The 16,821-nt window shown below is 36.3% G+C and overlaps 2 protein-coding genes across 5 annotated transcripts in view; one reads left to right on the top strand and one right to left on the bottom strand.

The window, feature by feature from the left end:
* Positions 1–16,821, bottom strand: part of cars1 (cysteinyl-tRNA synthetase 1) — a 107,828-nt gene that overhangs the window by 16,656 nt on the left and 74,351 nt on the right. Inside the window, exon 1 of one of the 4 annotated variants that reach the window (XM_056247966.1) lies at positions 540–702. The exons of 2 other annotated variants lie outside the window; for them this stretch is intronic. In XM_056247966.1, coding sequence (XP_056103941.1) covers positions 540–618 — 79 coding nt within the window. In that variant the 5' untranslated portion in view covers positions 619–702. Of the gene's footprint in view, positions 1–539; positions 703–16,821 lie in introns of those variants that run through there. One more of the 4 variants, XM_056247967.1, reaches the window with a different exon arrangement.
* The window catches only part of mybpc3 (myosin binding protein C3), a 43,077-nt gene continuing 31,953 nt past the window's right edge, over positions 5,698–16,821 (top strand). Inside the window, exons 1-10 of the mRNA XM_056247982.1 lie at positions 5,698–5,773; positions 10,194–10,463; positions 11,560–11,703; positions 11,813–11,899; positions 11,984–12,132; positions 12,233–12,350; positions 12,512–12,560; positions 12,861–12,905; positions 15,253–15,312; positions 16,334–16,336. Of these exons, the coding sequence (XP_056103957.1) occupies positions 5,749–5,773; positions 10,194–10,463; positions 11,560–11,703; positions 11,813–11,899; positions 11,984–12,132; positions 12,233–12,350; positions 12,512–12,560; positions 12,861–12,905; positions 15,253–15,312; positions 16,334–16,336 (950 nt within the window). The 5' untranslated portion in view covers positions 5,698–5,748. The remainder of the gene's footprint in view (positions 5,774–10,193; positions 10,464–11,559; positions 11,704–11,812; positions 11,900–11,983; positions 12,133–12,232; positions 12,351–12,511; positions 12,561–12,860; positions 12,906–15,252; positions 15,313–16,333; positions 16,337–16,821) is intronic.

The following is a 16,821-nucleotide window of genomic DNA, read 5'->3' as shown; positions in this document are numbered from 1 at the left end:
GTGTATGCTCTGAGAAAGATTCTGATCTGATGAAATCTGATAATGATCTCATTATTTTGTAACAGGCTGCATTTCTTTCACAAAAATACCCACGATCATAGAATAATTAATGTAAAGTCAAGGAAACCGGAAGAGGTCAATTCCATTCGATTCCCACCTCTAGTTAAATATGAAATTATTTCACTCCTTGTGTGTCATAAGTGTTTCACTATATCGGCTGTCTGATTTCATCTTATCTGTCAAAGCAATATTCAGACACGGGCTAATAAAACAATATGACAGACAGTGAAACAGCAATAGGAGAGACTCAGGGATGTTGCCACATATAACATTAATGTTACATGTTTATGTTAAGAGCAGTAAAATAGTAGAATAAATAGTGGGAAAAATCTTGTAACAGCTGCAGTTTTGAATAGAACCAGCATTAATGAATCACGTTAAACAGGTCTAACAGAACGAACACGCATTAATGTTCAGTAGCATACATCATGCCTGTTACATCGCAAGAAAAGTGAAATAAGTAAATAGAGAAATATTACCTATATCTCCTGTGCTTGCCATTTCCTCTATCTGATGCAACAATAACGTGTCCGGAAAACACAATGAAACACAGGACATGCACGAAATCAATGCTGGTTTACGGATCTCTAGATTATTTACACGGCTTTCGTAGCGTGTTTTATAATATACAGATCCGATGCTCTTGCTCTTCTACGGCGATTATGCGATTACACAGCATACTACTTCCGGGCAAATATTAAAGCTCCTTTTGTTCCAAAATAAAAGTCTCCTGCCGAAAATAATTATTTAAAAATATATATTTAACAGTATTACAAATTAAAGTAATTTGAAATAATTGCTTACATAAAAAAATCAAATACAATTTTAAATATTAAGTGTAGGCATTAATCTAGCCTTATTCGATTTATTTTTTGTATTACTGGGATGAATATATCAAACACGATATCAAACATATTTAAAGACCGTGTAGTTTTCAGTTTATTTACATATTGTTTTAAGTTATTCGATTAGATTGTTGTCACCTCTCATTTTCTTTCTTTCTCTTTCTTTTTTCCTCCCGGAAATTTGTAAACACAGACCGCTAGGGGGAATCCAAGTATTACCTCGAGAGGGTGAGTAAATTATGACAGCTTTTTCATTTTGGATGAACTATCCCTTTAAAACGGGAAAGTTTTCTAAAATTACAAATAAATTAATAGAATAAGGATTCTTTCTATTTACGTGTAACATGTCTGCTTATGACATTACTAGAAAATAAATATTATCTGACCAGATTAATAAAACATTAAAATAAATCACCAGTGTCACATATTATTTATTATTATTATTAACAGCAGCTTCTTCACTTAAGTTTGTGAAGTTTGTATGGAAGTTTGTATGGAAGAGAATAGACCTACTTGTTTGTGTTTTTCCCCTTTTTAAAATGTTTGTTTTTTCATTCTTTGTTTTTGTACGAAATTAAACTACTAAAAAGTTGCTACACGCGGGATTTCACAGTATTCGTTATAGGTCAAGGACCCTGTCAGACAGCTCTTATCTTTGGTTTGTGACTCCAGACAGACTCCAGATCTTAACCGCGACGCTGACTTCCCACCCCTCACATGTCAATGGAATGTGCCATTGAGAGAGTGACAGCGCACACGTAGTCCACGCATTTATTATTTGCGTTGGCCGTGTTTAGAGGTCATAATATCCTGCTGTGAAACACGTCATGTACATACATAAAATGTATTTTATGCATTTTCTGTGTTGAGTATCCAAATAGTCCAAGTGGTAATTCGATTTACAAGGAAACACTTAAATCACACAACACAGCATCACAGTGGTTGATAATTCCCGTTCTTTGTGATTCAGCTGTGGCAGATCCTCCTGGATTCACACTTAGATTAGAAGAAAGCCAACTGCGGTACCCGATGCGAAAATATAGTCATTACAAGAACTGCAAATAACTTTCGTTCATGTCGTATCTCCAGCTGAAGCCTTTCATGCAGTTGTCAGCATGCAACAGCATGTGTCACTGTCTGGAATGACGAGGTGCTGACAGGCCTGTGTGACGATGGTCAAAAGACCATAATTCATCACAGTGACGGACAGTAATACATGCAATGGTAATCTGTTATTTAATACAACATGACTTTCAAAAGATACAAAAAGACATCAGGGCACTGCAATTTCGGTTAAAGCAATAAATTATCAGCATAAGAAGGTCCTCTTAACAGTATTCATGCAATGTATCTAAAAGTAGTTGCTGAATACTAGATTGATGTCAAGATGCAATATTAATCTAAGATGGCATTCAGATAAACGACAGGGTTTATTTTCCTAAAAGGTAGGCCTAATATCAAAACAAGATGCATATAAATCAAAAGGCAGTGGTTGTTGATGTTCTGTTGTGTCGTTTGTGCTTCGGGGTCAAAGAAAGGTTGACACAGGGGCGCCTAAATGAGGTAGGCCTATGCAGTAGGCTATATAGGGGCTCTGCACAAGGGCCATTTTGCCGAAATTGTTCTGTGAAAATCTTTTTTAATAAAACGAAAATAACCTTAAGCTTATTTGTTAAAAAAAAAACAGTGAAAGGAAATATTGGTAACGCTTTAGATTACAGCCCGGAGAGTACTGCGTAATTAAAGCGATTTTACAGCGTAACCTTTGGTGATTATAGTGTACCTATAACGTACTTACAATATAAGTATAAGGGAACAATATTTTAAGCTTGGGGAATAAAGGGGTAACAACCAGGAGAATTAAACAATTATTTATACTGTAAGTATTAAAGAACTAAAGGGTGCTTATTCTACTATTATGATATAACAATCTTAGATTTGAGAGCAATTTAGCAAGAACATACCTTTTTGAAATTATGGTGAACCAGTACATACTGTTTAGGCTTTTTAAAAATTACAGGGTACATATCTATGCCTTTATAAAGTAATCTTTTTAACAAAAGTGCACTGAAAACGAAAACTATTGCAACTTTTGCTTAAATATTGGGGAAAGATATACTCTTGTTTCATGTAGTGGTGCTTGTTACACTCTTGTTCCATGTAGTTACTGGGTAAGTGTGACACTGCGGGCTGTAAATTAAAGTGGTGCTTGTTACCCCCTTGTTCCATGTTACAGGATAAGTGTGACGTTGCGGGCTGTAAATTAAAGTGGTGCTTGTTACCCTCTTGTTCCATAGTTACAGGGTAAGTACAATAAAAATGCATACACACAATCTTATATCACTGACTCGGAAACCTTTATTTATTATATAAGCACCACTTACCCTGTAACCACATCTGCACTTTTGCTATAAAAAATAATATATATATATATATATTTGTTTTTATAAATGCATAGATATGTATCCTGTCATTTTTAAAAAGCCTATACAGTATGTATTGCCCTGGTACACAATTATTACAAAAAGGTACGCAGTGTATGTTCTTGCTAAATTGCTCCCAAATGTAAGATTGTTGTATCATAATAGTAGAATAAGTACCCCTTAGTTCTATAATACTTACAGTATAAATATTTTTTTATTTCTCCTGGTTGTTAGGCCTACCCCTTTATTCCCCAAACTGTACATATTGTTCCCTTACACTTACATCTAAGTACTTTATAGGTACACAATAATTACAGAAAGTTACACTGAAAATTCCTCTTAATTACACAGTACTTTCCGGGCTGTAATCTAAAGCGTTACCGAAATATTTTATTAAACTTTTGTTTAGCATTTTAAATGAGTTCAAAAATTGTATTTATTATCAAGTGAGTATCAACCACTCACCGGTCGACATTACAGTCACATGACCAACATGAACAGTCAGAAGAGGGGAATGTTCTGGGGTGCAGAACAGAAAAAAACAAAGGGTAATTAAAAACAATGCATTAAAATGAGAACAGCAATGTCCAAGTGAACAAACAGAGATTGTAAGTTTAACCTATATTTTTTTTATTGTAAGTCATTAAGGCTGAGAGGGCAAAGTGAATCACGTTAATATCAGTTCATTTCCAAATATCTTGGTCGCTCAAAAAATAAAGTTGTGGTTTGTTTGAAAATTGGGCAGTCGATTTACATTCGATAGGAAATGAGGAGATTGTTAACAGGGATGGAAACTAGTCACCCTTTGCCGAAAATCGCTGTTTGGAATTCAAAATAGGCTATTTGTGTGATTCATCTGATGAGTTTTTAAAAACTCGTGCTACTTCATACTTAATCCAAAATTAAAACATGAAAAAAAATATATATTTTAGGGAGTGGAAATGGCAAATGTGACAATGAGTGATCCTGTGCACCCATCTTAGTGGTAAAATGTCATTTTCATTTTCAAGTGTTTGTTTATCACTAGGTGGCAGAAATCGGGCACATTTCCCTTGAATTATCTCCATGAATAAAAATTAAAGAAAAAAAAAAGATCATCTTTAAAGTGAATTTTAAATGTAATGTTCCCATATTATATAAAAATATACAAAAAAAATATGAATAATTTTTAGACAAATAAATAATAAATAATTACCATACCAATACATGCGTTGTTTGAAACGTGTTGTTTAAAAAAATATATAAAACAATTCTGTCTGGGGTCGAACGGCTGTCAGGGGGTTAAAGGGGGTGTTATACAGTACACTTTTTTGTTTTTTTGCTATGGTATATCAAATATGGGGGGAGAGGATTTGCATCTTATCACTTTTTTAACCCCTGATGAGTTTGCATCACTCGAAGCACAATTGGACTTTTGGCCTCATCTTCTGTTAATCTTCTGTGTGCAGTCAAACATGATATCAGAAACAATTGGATGTGTGAGTAAATGACCTCATCCAGATATAATTTAATAATTACAGTGGCTGTCATTGACTTGCAGAAAATTTTCTGTGAGGGTTAGTGTTTGGAGATAGAATATACAGGGGGATGTATCTGAATACACTCTGATCTTGCCCTCAGGAAATGTGCAGTTGCGCCCCATGGTTGACAATAGTATGCGAGAATGTGAAAGTACATTAATCCTGCATAAAAGAACCTTCAGGAGATAAAAAGATCATAAACTCAGCAACTCAGGATATTGTATTTTAAAGGTAATTTTGTAAAAAACCAAATAAGCTTTATAGATCTTTATTAAAAATGGTTTAATTTATGGGGTTTTTATGCGTGTTCAATGAACCATAAAAAAATATTCCATGTGGAAGAACAGAACTAAGAACTTAAGATACTAACAGTTTACAGGCAATACAATTAAACAATATAGCTTAGGACACTATAGAGACCTTTCTGACTCCAGAACACCAAAAGAAAGATGCATGTAACCATGTGTTCCCCAGACGTGTTTGAGAACTTGCAAGTGCCTTGGTGGAAGAGTGGAGTAATATCTCAAGCAAGAACTGGCAAATCTGGTGCAGTCCATGAGGATGATATGCACTGTATGCTCAAAACAGCTGCTGGCCAAACCACATACTGACTGCTACTTTTGAAACATCTGAAGATGCTTTGCTACAGTCAGACTCTAAATTTACCCCATCCGGTCTGTGCTCCCTTATCCTCCATCCACCTTTAGCTTCTTTGTTCTGTCATCCAATGGGGGTGATGGAAGGTGGGCTCAATGATATGGTGGTAGATGTGTGAAGGGGTGGGCAGGATGATTTGGGGCAAGTACCGTGGGACATTTAAGGGGTGTGGGGGCGGGGGGTATCTATTAAAAGAGAAGTGTTAGTGGTGTCCACAATGCCTGTTTGGGACACTCAACCAGGATGCCAGAACCAACTAAAAAAACAGGTATGCTAGTGTTTTTGTTAATTCTATTTGACAAATGGGGGTTTAACCGATTTTTTAGCAGATATATTTAACCAGAGTTGTTGTTTGAGGAAATGTTAACCTTTCTGTTCTGAACTTTAACCCTATGTGTACTGGGTTGATCACAGTACAACTTCAAAATCTCAGCAATTTGTAATATACTGTGCTTTCCATTAATTGAACTCATGCACCTCTGTTTTTTTGGTGTAATCTGTAGTAATTTGAACAATTATGAACATTTGTAATTGAACGCATGGGCAGAATCAGTTGATTTGATGAGCATTTTCTTAATATACTGTCAATATGTTCTTTTAAACTGTACTGCATACTGTATGAAAACAGCATTCAAAGCATGTGACTGTATTAGCACTGCTAATTTCTGGCAATTTTTTATTATATTTTTTTTAATCCAAAATACCATTTAATGCCTTATCTAAACAAAAGAGATAGAATAATGGCAGTGGACTAAAGGGCTTTTTTCCAAAAGTGCACAGAATAACCTTGCCTAAGCAGGAATTAAAGGATTGCGATAATGTGATACCACCGGTTTGACAGCCCACTCAGGCGATATTCGCTAAGACCTACAGCTTGCTAACAATGCTGTTGCATCACTTTTCAGCATTAAGCAATGGAGTTTAGTGGTAGTCACATAATCCATCTGCAGACACTTTCTCTTTCCTTTTTCAATATCTTCAGTGTACTTCAATGGCTCTAGACCAGTGGTTTCTCAATCAGGGGCAGTGGACAAATAGGGGTACTCGGCAAACTTACAGTGGAGCCCCAAAAAGTCTTAAAATTATTTAGATGTAGTTATATTAACAATCTTAATAAAAAAAATACAGATGCACAATATTAAACTGACATAATATTTTTGAGTTTATTTATTTTTATTACATCAGAAATACCAGAGGTATATCAGCTTAGATTAAAGGGCCTTCGAATATTATCTTGGACAGAGGGCAGCCTTGGAGTCAAAAAGTTGAGAACCACTGCTTTAGATTCATAATGAACATCTCAACAACAATATGCTCTTAAGTATAGTGACTGAACAGATGTCGCATTTTCTTTTGAGTGACAGACACGCCTAGGATTTAAATGTTTGTGTGGCAACCATCAGCATCTAGTATAAGTTTAATGATACAAGTCACCTTCATGAAATACTTTCCCTTCCCATCCCAGCTCACAGCGAAATCCAGTGACTTTTGGCTGGCACACTGGCTGACTTAAATTATCCCATGAACTGTCTCTTTTACTCTATAGTTTAGACAATTACCTTTTATGTATCAGTCCTCTATAGACATTCAACCCAACATTTCGAATTAACATGCATCCTCGTACAGGTCCTGGAATTTGTGCTTACCTCACATGCATTATAGTTCAAAACACATTTACCACATAGAGATCATAATAGTTTACTGCCACTGCTTCCATCAATCCATGGAACAAAGACAACGTGGATACCAGCAGTTTTGAAATGGCAAGAGAGGTAACAGTACTTGATGTACAACAGAAATAGATCTCAGTTAATCCATCTAGCAGCTACCTGCGGCTGTGTCAAAATTGACTGCAGTTCTCAATGGAGAGCACATGTACTATTTTTAAACCCAGGGGGTTTGGCTTGCTTTATGTTTGAATGATGCCATTGAAGATGCGTGACTCAAAGTGAAAGAAAGAACGATGAATAAGTGGTTAAAAATTCAAGGTATGTGAGTAACAATAGCCAGGAAGATCAAGTTCCAGCAACACCTTCAAGTGTCAAAAGTGTAAAGTAGTTTTCTAAATATTGCCTAAGCTAAGCAAAACTGTTTGTATACATTTTACTCTATGTTTACTCATTAGTATTTTTACAGAGTTCCTTCTGGAGAATTACTTAATGCACACCAAAAACTAACTTTAAAAGCAAACTAAATACATCACAGCCTGGTTTCACAGACAGGGCTTAGATTAAAAGGGTCCACCGTCCTATTATGCCATTTTACGAAGTCTTGATTTTTATTTTTATTTTTGGGGTGTACTAGCATATGCTTTTTAGTGCTGGGTTGTTCAAAAAACACTTTTTTTTTTTTTTTTTTTTACATATTTTACATTATTACAGCAACTCTCCCCAGTCTGCTTCAAAAATGCAAAAATGCAATTTAGTTCCTGTTTCGATTAAACCCCTCCTTCCGAAATACAAAATGTACTGTGATTGGTTAGCTGGCCCAGGGTGTTGTGATTGGCACCACTCAGCGCATGTCATATGAAATGTCATACCCCTTACCATAACAGCAGCTCTACTCTGATGTAAATATTAAGGCTATTTTAAAACCAATTCAAGCCTGATTCAGACTTAATAATGTGAACAAACAAGAGGATCGTCCAGAACTGATTTCATGCACAAACTATGCAAGCATGGGTTTTTACAGGACATTTTTAAGCAAAAACATAAAACGTATAATTGGAAATGTTAAAGTCAATAATTTTATTCCTTAAAACTCATCTTTGATCACCAAAATTACACATTTAAACGTTTTTTTCCTGTGAAAAAAATTCTTCATGCCTTAAAATAGCTTGAATGTAACTATGCAGATCTATGAATATGCTAATTAGCCCCGCCTCCACTCACGCCAGCTCACAGATTCACTCGGTCAACTTGAGGTAAACCTGCACAAATGGTATCGCTCTTTACAACGACGAACACATAACGGTAATTAATATGATACGACTTTTGCTTGACTATGTTATCATACAGGCAGATAATACAGGTTGATATGTTACATGAACCATGTTCCCATTCGCTATCTCAGAGTCTGACTGCTGCCTCCGTATCCTTAGAAACGCTTTGAACAAGTCAGAAAGTCTGTGGAGAAAGGTATATTGAACATAACATCATACATGTTATGTATGCATAACATGTATGATGTAACATGTTGATATGAAAGCAACTATATTGCTTTCATATCAACAGAAAAATATACTGAGATAACCTGGCTTCTCTTGAGAGCATCATTTAATGATATGCCAAAGCTGGCACTACATGATTGGTTACAAGGTAGTTTGTGACCTCAGAAACATCAGCGATTTCAGCCCCCGTTTTTAAGACTGTTTTGGGTTCACTACAGTATTATAGGGAAAATACTCAGCAATGGTGTTGACATGAATTTGGACATGGTTTGTCTTACTCTTAAAACATATTAAGCCACATAGACATAAACAACATTAAAAACTTGATTTTCACCACATGGGGACTTTAATAGAAAACACTAGCCTACTACAAATAATATGACATACTTACAAGATGTGATCCACAAAGAACAGATTGTCCCGACAAAGTGGAACTGCTCCATTTCAGGAGAAGCTTTTATGTGTAGTCTGCATTGTACTCTCTTAGTTTCTTGAAACTGTTCAACGTAAAATGAGCAGCACACAGATAAACATCGGGATTATAATGTTCAGGAACAGTGTTTAAAATAAATTTTAACCACTCTTAAGTTCGTCAGCCTTAGGAAGGTCAAACAAATGACTTTTGGAAAAGTGGTGGAAAAAAACAGCATCTCTTTGACATATCAACAGCTAAACCAGGCCTTGTCCCTTTTTTGTGCGTATTCTGTGGGTGGAGATTATTTAAATGAGTACCATTGTGACTTCATAAAGCCCGGAAAAAAACGTGTTGTAGTCCAAACGTGTTGGAGTCGTTCATTGTAGTTCTTGGAAAGTGAATTCTGTTGAATAAAAATATCTCCCTTTGGAGTGGACTTTGAGCATTGTGACCTTGCAGATCTTTTTTATGCTCAAACAGCAACTTTACACATTAACTAAAGTTGAAAAAGTGAAAAAGCATAATTGGACCCCTTTAAGCAAGGATTAAGCCAGTTCAATTAGGACATTAAAGTAGCTTTTATAAACATGCTTTAGAAAGAAACATTACGTGTGTCTTGAGACAAAACAAGGGCACTGACATTTTTTAAGATATGTCAGTGTAAGTTGCTTTCAGTTAAGAGAGCTCAAACATGTATTTTAGTCTGGGACTAGGCTTAAACCTTGTCTGTGAAACCGGGGGCGGGTGTTTTAGATTTTTTTTTCCACTTAAATAAAAATAAGGACTAAAAATAAGTGTAAAAACTTAATATATATATATGTAAAAACTTTTAAATATATAAATATATTGTAAATATAAATTAGATTTGTCTTAATGTTCTTCTAAAAACATTTTCTTATATTGCTAAATGATAGAATATTGGTCTGAGACATCTAGAGATCTAAGCATTAGACCACAAAGTCTTGAGGACCATTAAAAAAGGGTGCAATATCGGAGAGGCTAGAGAGGAAACGGGGTCAGGGAAAGCCGTTTTCATAGATTAGAGCTTGAGGTGGAGATTTTGGAAATACATCCTTTCCTTCTGACCCTCCCTCCCTCCTTCAGTGTCAGCTTTCATCAAGAAACCAAAGTCTCAGACTGCTGAGATTGGGGCAACAGTCATATTTGAAGCCGAGACTGAGAAGCCTGATGCAAAAGTGAGATGGCAGCGAGACTCCAAGGACATCTCATCCAGTGACAAATATACCATCTCAGCGGAGGGCATTAAGCACTCCTTCACAATAAACAATGCAGTCCACGAGGATGCAGTGGGATATGCTGTTATTGCTGGGGTGTCAAAAGTCAAATTTGAGTTAAAGATAAAAGAATCAGAAGGTGGGTGATTTTTGGATGGTGACTCATGTCTTTCCTGTATTTACCTCACTTTTACCCCACCTTTGGTTCATTTGTAAAGCAGTCACAGAGCACCATAACCATTCTCCTTTCTGATTCACTTTTTCCCTGGCGTTGCAACCAGATGTTTTTTAAAGCACATTTTCTGAGCATGTAATCACTATTTGTAAGGATTTCGCAGACTGCTGTGGAATCTGGAAAACTCACCAGACCTCTTATATAGCTGTTCCTCACTTCAAACTCTAAGGCCCGGTTTCACCGATAGGGCTTAGATTAAGGTAGGATTAGTCCTTAGTTCAATTATGACATTTAAGTAGCTTTCTTAAACGTGCCTTAGAAGAAAAACATTACTTGTGCATCTTGAGACAAAACAATGACACTGATATATTTTAAGATTTGTCAGAGCAAGTTGCTTTCAGTTAAAACAACTCAAACATGCATTTTAGTCTGGGACTAGGCTTAAACCTTGTCTGTGAAACCAGGGATTAAACTTCAGAGTCGGTTCATAGAGCTTGTGATCTTGAAAGGCATTATAAAGATAAGTGTGAGTTTAATTAAATACTGGACGAATAGCCTAATAAAGTCAGTGTCTAGAGGGGCAAAGTAAAGCTTAGTTGTCTTTTAGCATTTTTCCTTGATAAATTGATTCTCAGAAAAAATAAACACATTCAACAGAATTATTCTTGTACAAATAGAACGCACAGTATAGGTTCAGTATAACAAGTATTAGTGCTATTTTTTTCATGGCCAAAGCACACTTGAGTATAAATGGCCAATGTTTCATGTGCTTCATCTGGACATATTGCAACTTTAAGTCTCTACCGTTGTTACATAGCTCTATGGTTATACATCAGGTAATTAAAGCCATTTATCAAGCCACAGACGAAGATGAAAGCAAGTGCTAATTTCTGTGGCCAGTACAATCCTGAAGAGAGTGATATCAAAGTTAAAAAGGAGATGCAAACGCATGTTCATTAATAGACAGAGAGTGTGTTTTAAGGGTAATATATCTGAAATGTTAAAAAAGCTATACTCAAGAGCCATGTGAGCTAAAAAAAAATAGCATCTTGCTTTGCAGTGAAGGAACCACAAAAAGCCATATCCCCAGATCCTGCAGCTGTGGATTCTAAGCCTGAAGAACCTAAAGAAGCTCCACCAGCACCTTCTGAAAACTCAGCTCCAGACACCAGTGGACCCGCGTCAGATGGTGTAGTACCTGAAGGTGAAAAACACACACAGACATATTTAATTATGCTTTGTCATCTAATTACACATTTCAAATGATTGAAATTGACTGAATAACAAACCTAATTTTTCTGTCTGTTTTTAAGTTCTGCCTGAGAGTCATCATCCTGACACAAGGCAGGACCTTACAGGTCTCTTCACAGAGAAGCCCCAAAGTGGGGAGGTGAATGTAGGTGAGTTACACTGCCTCTAGTCAAAAAGAAACTGATAATGCATATGAAATGAAAACATCCTTCCAATCTGTTCCTCCCATGTAGGTGAGAACATTACCATTGTTGCTCGGGTGTGTGGTGAATCTCTGCTGAAGAAGCCCACGGTAAAATGGTTCAAAGGAAAGTGGATGGATCTGGCCAGCAAGTCAGGAAAGCACCTGCAACTCAAAGAGCACTATGACCGCAACAATAAGGTCTGTGTTCAAATAGTTACGTAATACACAATACATTCAGAAAAGTTTGAAAGTCAAAAATAAGTCAAATGAACCCAAAACGTTTTTTTTTTCTATTCAGGTGTACACATTTGAGATGCATATCATTGCAGCTAAAGCCAACTTTGCTGGAGCCTATCGATGTGAGGTGTCGTCTAGAGACAAGTTTGACAGCTGTAATTTTGACTTAGTAGTACATGGTAAGACCCAAAGTTTTTTTTTGGACCTGACAAAAAAACGGTTTGAATAAGAACCACCATTTGCATGCTTGATAAACAACAACATAAATAAGTGTTAATAATTATAATTGTGCTAAATTAATTTCTAATGTGTGCTTTTCACTGTGTGCATTCTACTCCAGAGGCTCGTACAACAGAAGGGTTTGATATTCGCTCTGCATTTAGACGCACGTGAGTATTTATGTCATTTATTATTTTTCTTTATTTAATAAAGTATTGATTTCAACAATTCCTTAAAATTAAAAAAGGTCATGCTGGCCAACAGTATCATGCCATTTCAGAAACATACTGAAATACTAACCTTTTTTTTTCTTGCTTGCTTGGTTTGATGAAATAATGTTGTGTGCATCGATCCTAGAACTTCTTTTCGTGGTTTGTTTGTACATTAAGATAGCATTTGAGTCCATATTTGGGATTTAAAATTTTGCTTTTATACTGCATTAACCCTTTTTGGAACTGCTGATTACCCAGGAGCACCAGTGCAGGTGGTAAGAAGAAGATGGGAGAACCTGGCAGGTAGCTAAGTATAGGGGTTTGCTGCAGCAGCAGGGGATATATTCACAACACTGATTTGTCATCAAAGAGTTCATTGAGTCCTTCAGTGTCCATCCGTGTCCCTCTGTCAGTCATCTGTTATAGCTTGCCCTTTTCTTTCTGTCCTTTTCAATCTTCCCTTTGTCTGCCAACATCTAAGGAGAGTGATATTAGTCATCGCTGACGCTTTATGACTCACTCTCCAAGGATCTTTGCAAACTCTCATCCTGACTCTCTTTTCCTGTTCTCTTCTTCTGACCATTTTCTCTGTTTTTGTGAGAAGGGCAATTTCCCCAACACTCATTACTGGTGTATCAGAGGTAGACGGCCTTAAAGTGAATATGATTTCCCTGTCCACTGATCTTTTCAAGTGCAGACACTGATTAAGAGTGAGCAAATTAGAGGATCACACTAATAACGGTGCCAGCAGTTTAATCAGAAACCGCCGCACTATGTCCGTGACTGTTTTGTATTACTTCTGGTAATTTGAAACATAATAACAGAAATCTCTCCATGCACCTCAACCTTTATAACTGTGGCTGATACCTTGTCAAAATCAGTGGAACCAGCTGCCCAAACTTTGAGTGATGTGTCTCTTTTGTTGCTCCTCTTCATTCCACGGTGATTTGCTAGATGTTGTCAAACCATAAGAGAAGTTCCTCACTTGTTGCCTTATAATAACTAAACAGCCTCAGTGTCTTTGATATGTACAATGATCCTAGAAGGAGTCTGCCATGGATTTCTTCTGTGCATCAGCATTTGTGTGTTTTTACCCTCATCTTCGACATCCTCCAACAGAGTGCCTTTAAAGTGCCCTTGAAGTGCCCCTTTTATGCTTTTTTTTTTTGGATATTACCTTTTCATGTTGTCTGTTATATAGCTGCAAAAGGTCTACAAAGTTTCAAAGGTCAGAGTGTACAATGGAGTTATTGTCTCCCAAAAGAAAGAGCCCATTATGAACTGCCTGTAATGAGTCGTCAGTAATTCCATTCTTACTTTCTGCACAAACATACGCAAGTTTCATAATGCCAGCCTATGGTCGTCACTGGCTGCCCTGCCCGCAAACAATGTCTAATTTGACCCAACCTCAAACACTGTGGGTGTAGCTGAGGCCTGGAGGAGTTTGTTTTGTGTTCTCGACATGTTGAGAAGACGTTGCTTTCTGCGCTGCCACTTTGCAGGCATTTCCAAAAGCTCGAATTGATATGGTAAAACCAACGCTATCGTTACTGTTCGAATCACTGTGTATCAAGGACTGAGGAAGCCTCTGGAGCTGAAATTTAGATATGGTAGCGGGCATTTTGTTTCCAAAATGCACAGTGAGCAGGAGAACAATCACAATAGACTGGACCATCTGACCAATCAGAGCAGGCTCTCGGAAAAGACGTGATTTAGAAAGACCGAATCCTTTATCAAACCGTTTCAGACACTTAGCATGTGAACCTATTATAGGATACCTACAAAACCTAATGAGGAACCTTTAAAAGAGCATAATAGGGGCACTTTAAAAACAGCGCAGTGTAGATCAGATCTGTTCCAGTTTCTATTGCCTCAGAAAATTATTTGCATGTGTTTTTTCTGCATTTGTCCTAAATCAGCATCTACACATCTGTCCCAAATGTGCTCTGTATGTGTCAGTATACACTACTGTTCACTACCTGTTTGGGGGTCAGTAAGATATTTTGTTAGAAAGAAATGAACTTTTATTCAGCAAGGATACATTAAATTGATCAAAAGTGACAATAAAGACACTTTTGAATAAAAAACATTAAAAAAAGCTTTTAAAATATTAAGCAGCACAAGTGTTTTCAACACTGATAATGAGAATAAATGTTTCTTGAGCACCAAATCAGCATATTAGAATGATTTCCGAAGGATCATGTGCCACTGACTCCAGAATGGCTGCTGTAAATTCAGTTTTGCCATCATAGGAATAATTTACATTATAAAATAGAAAACAGTTCATTCAATTGTAATAATATTTCATAATATTACAGTTTTTTTACTGTAATTTCTCAAATAAATGCAGCTTTGGTGAGTATAAGTGACTTCTTTCAAATTTTTTTTAAAGAATCTTACCGAACCATTCCATATTTTATGCACAATAATACAGCTTGAATATGACATATGCATCAACATACTTGATATTCTGTTATTTTACATAATCATTAATTACATTTTAGTTTTTAAAATGACTGCATTTTAACATTATAAAAGCTGTTAAAAGATTTCCCCTATTTAGAAAATGTGCTTACCTTATAATGAGGTTAGAATGTAAGAGTTTTGTATGCTCATGTTTTGTGGCTCTCGATTCCTTCTTCTCCAACAGTAGCGTAGATGCAGGTGATGACTCGGGTGAGCTGGACTTCAGTGCTTTACTGAAAAAGAGGTGAGTCTTGAGGCATCTAAAACATACATTCAGATACATTCATTGTCTACTACACATGTCCAAAACTTTCACAATGAATGTAGTGGGGGTCCAGAAGTCTTAGACCACTTGTGAATAAATGCAATAATTTTAAATTAACAATTTAAGTTGTCCTGAAAAATTTAACTGTTTCCTTTGTTCCTAGTTCCCGCTTCTGGTTAGTTTCCATGGTTACTCATTAGTTCATTGATTTAGTCACACTTGTCCTTTTTACCCCTGATTAGTTTGTGTATATTTAGCTCTTAGTTTGTGCTTTAGTTTTTCCGTTATTATCATTGTGGATGTGGTTGTTCTGTTCCAGTTCTTTTGAGATTTGCCTAGATGCCTTAGTCTTTTATTTTGATTAAGGGTCCGTTTATACAACACTGTTTTCAACAAAAAACTGAAAACTTTTTATGTGTTTTGGCCGTTCATTTACATGACAACACTGTTTTGGGGCCAGGAAATGCTATCTTTTGAAAACGGGTTTCAAAGTGCAAGGTTTTTGAAAACGATACTGTGATCGTCTCTGTGTAAACTACAAAAACATTGACATCATGTTCATGTGTATTACGTGTTTAGTTTATAGGTGCGTAGCTTTTCTTTACAAAGTGCACATTGCGAACTACTGACCTAGCATGCATAATACAGCGTTTTTAAAGGTTTTCGCGGATCCGTGTGAACGGGATCGTTGCGCATAGATCGTGCTCCTTTTTCATGATTTTTGTTGCAATCAATGTTACAACTGTTTGTTTCCAAGTCTAAAATTGATTTTAAATCCAAGATTTTCAAAGTGTTGTCTGTTTTAACTCCACTGTATGTTTAGAGCTATATGGTGTGAATGATTTAAATTAAATACAGGTACCTTACAGTATAAATTGTGATTTAATATATATTGACGTATAAATTATTTATTCCAATTTACCTGCACAATTTGTAGGCTCATCTATGTATAATTGTTTTTTGTTTTTCTCCTCTGTGGCCCTGCCACTCACATTTTCAGAGAGTAAGTGAGTCACACTGAACTGACTGCTTGTGCATGAAGGAATGTTGAGTGTTTTACTGCCAAGTGTGTGTGTGTGTGTGTGTGTGTGTGTGTGTGTGATACCCTGATTGTTCTCTCTCCTAATCAGCCACTGATTGCCAACTTTAGTCCTTCAATGTTTTTCCACTCCGCAGACTGCACACCCACTTGGAACTAGATAGACAGTCACGTTTTACTTATTTTTAGCAAACTCCTTTATTATACTCATTTACTCCTAATTAATCATCACATTAATAAAACTCTCACGATTCCCACGTCATTCTACATCCCACGCAATTCATCCCACATTCACTGACCCAGCCACTGCATAGCAAATTGCTTATGTCAGTAAACACACTGTACGTTTATGCAAAAAAAAAAAAAAAATAGACCACAGTACGGAGCCCCTAAAGGGACCTTTGCAAAAATAAAAATATACAGACTTTCACGTGCTCACGAAAAACGTA

This window comes from Rhinichthys klamathensis, unplaced genomic scaffold, assembly GCF_029890125.1.
Source record: "Rhinichthys klamathensis goyatoka isolate OS25496 unplaced genomic scaffold, OSU_Roscu_1.1 h1tg000051l_1, whole genome shotgun sequence".
NCBI classification, from domain to species: Eukaryota; Metazoa; Chordata; class Actinopteri; order Cypriniformes; family Leuciscidae; genus Rhinichthys; species Rhinichthys klamathensis.
Note: the sequence above shows the minus strand (reverse complement) of the source record. Positions and strands in the feature narration are given on the sequence as shown.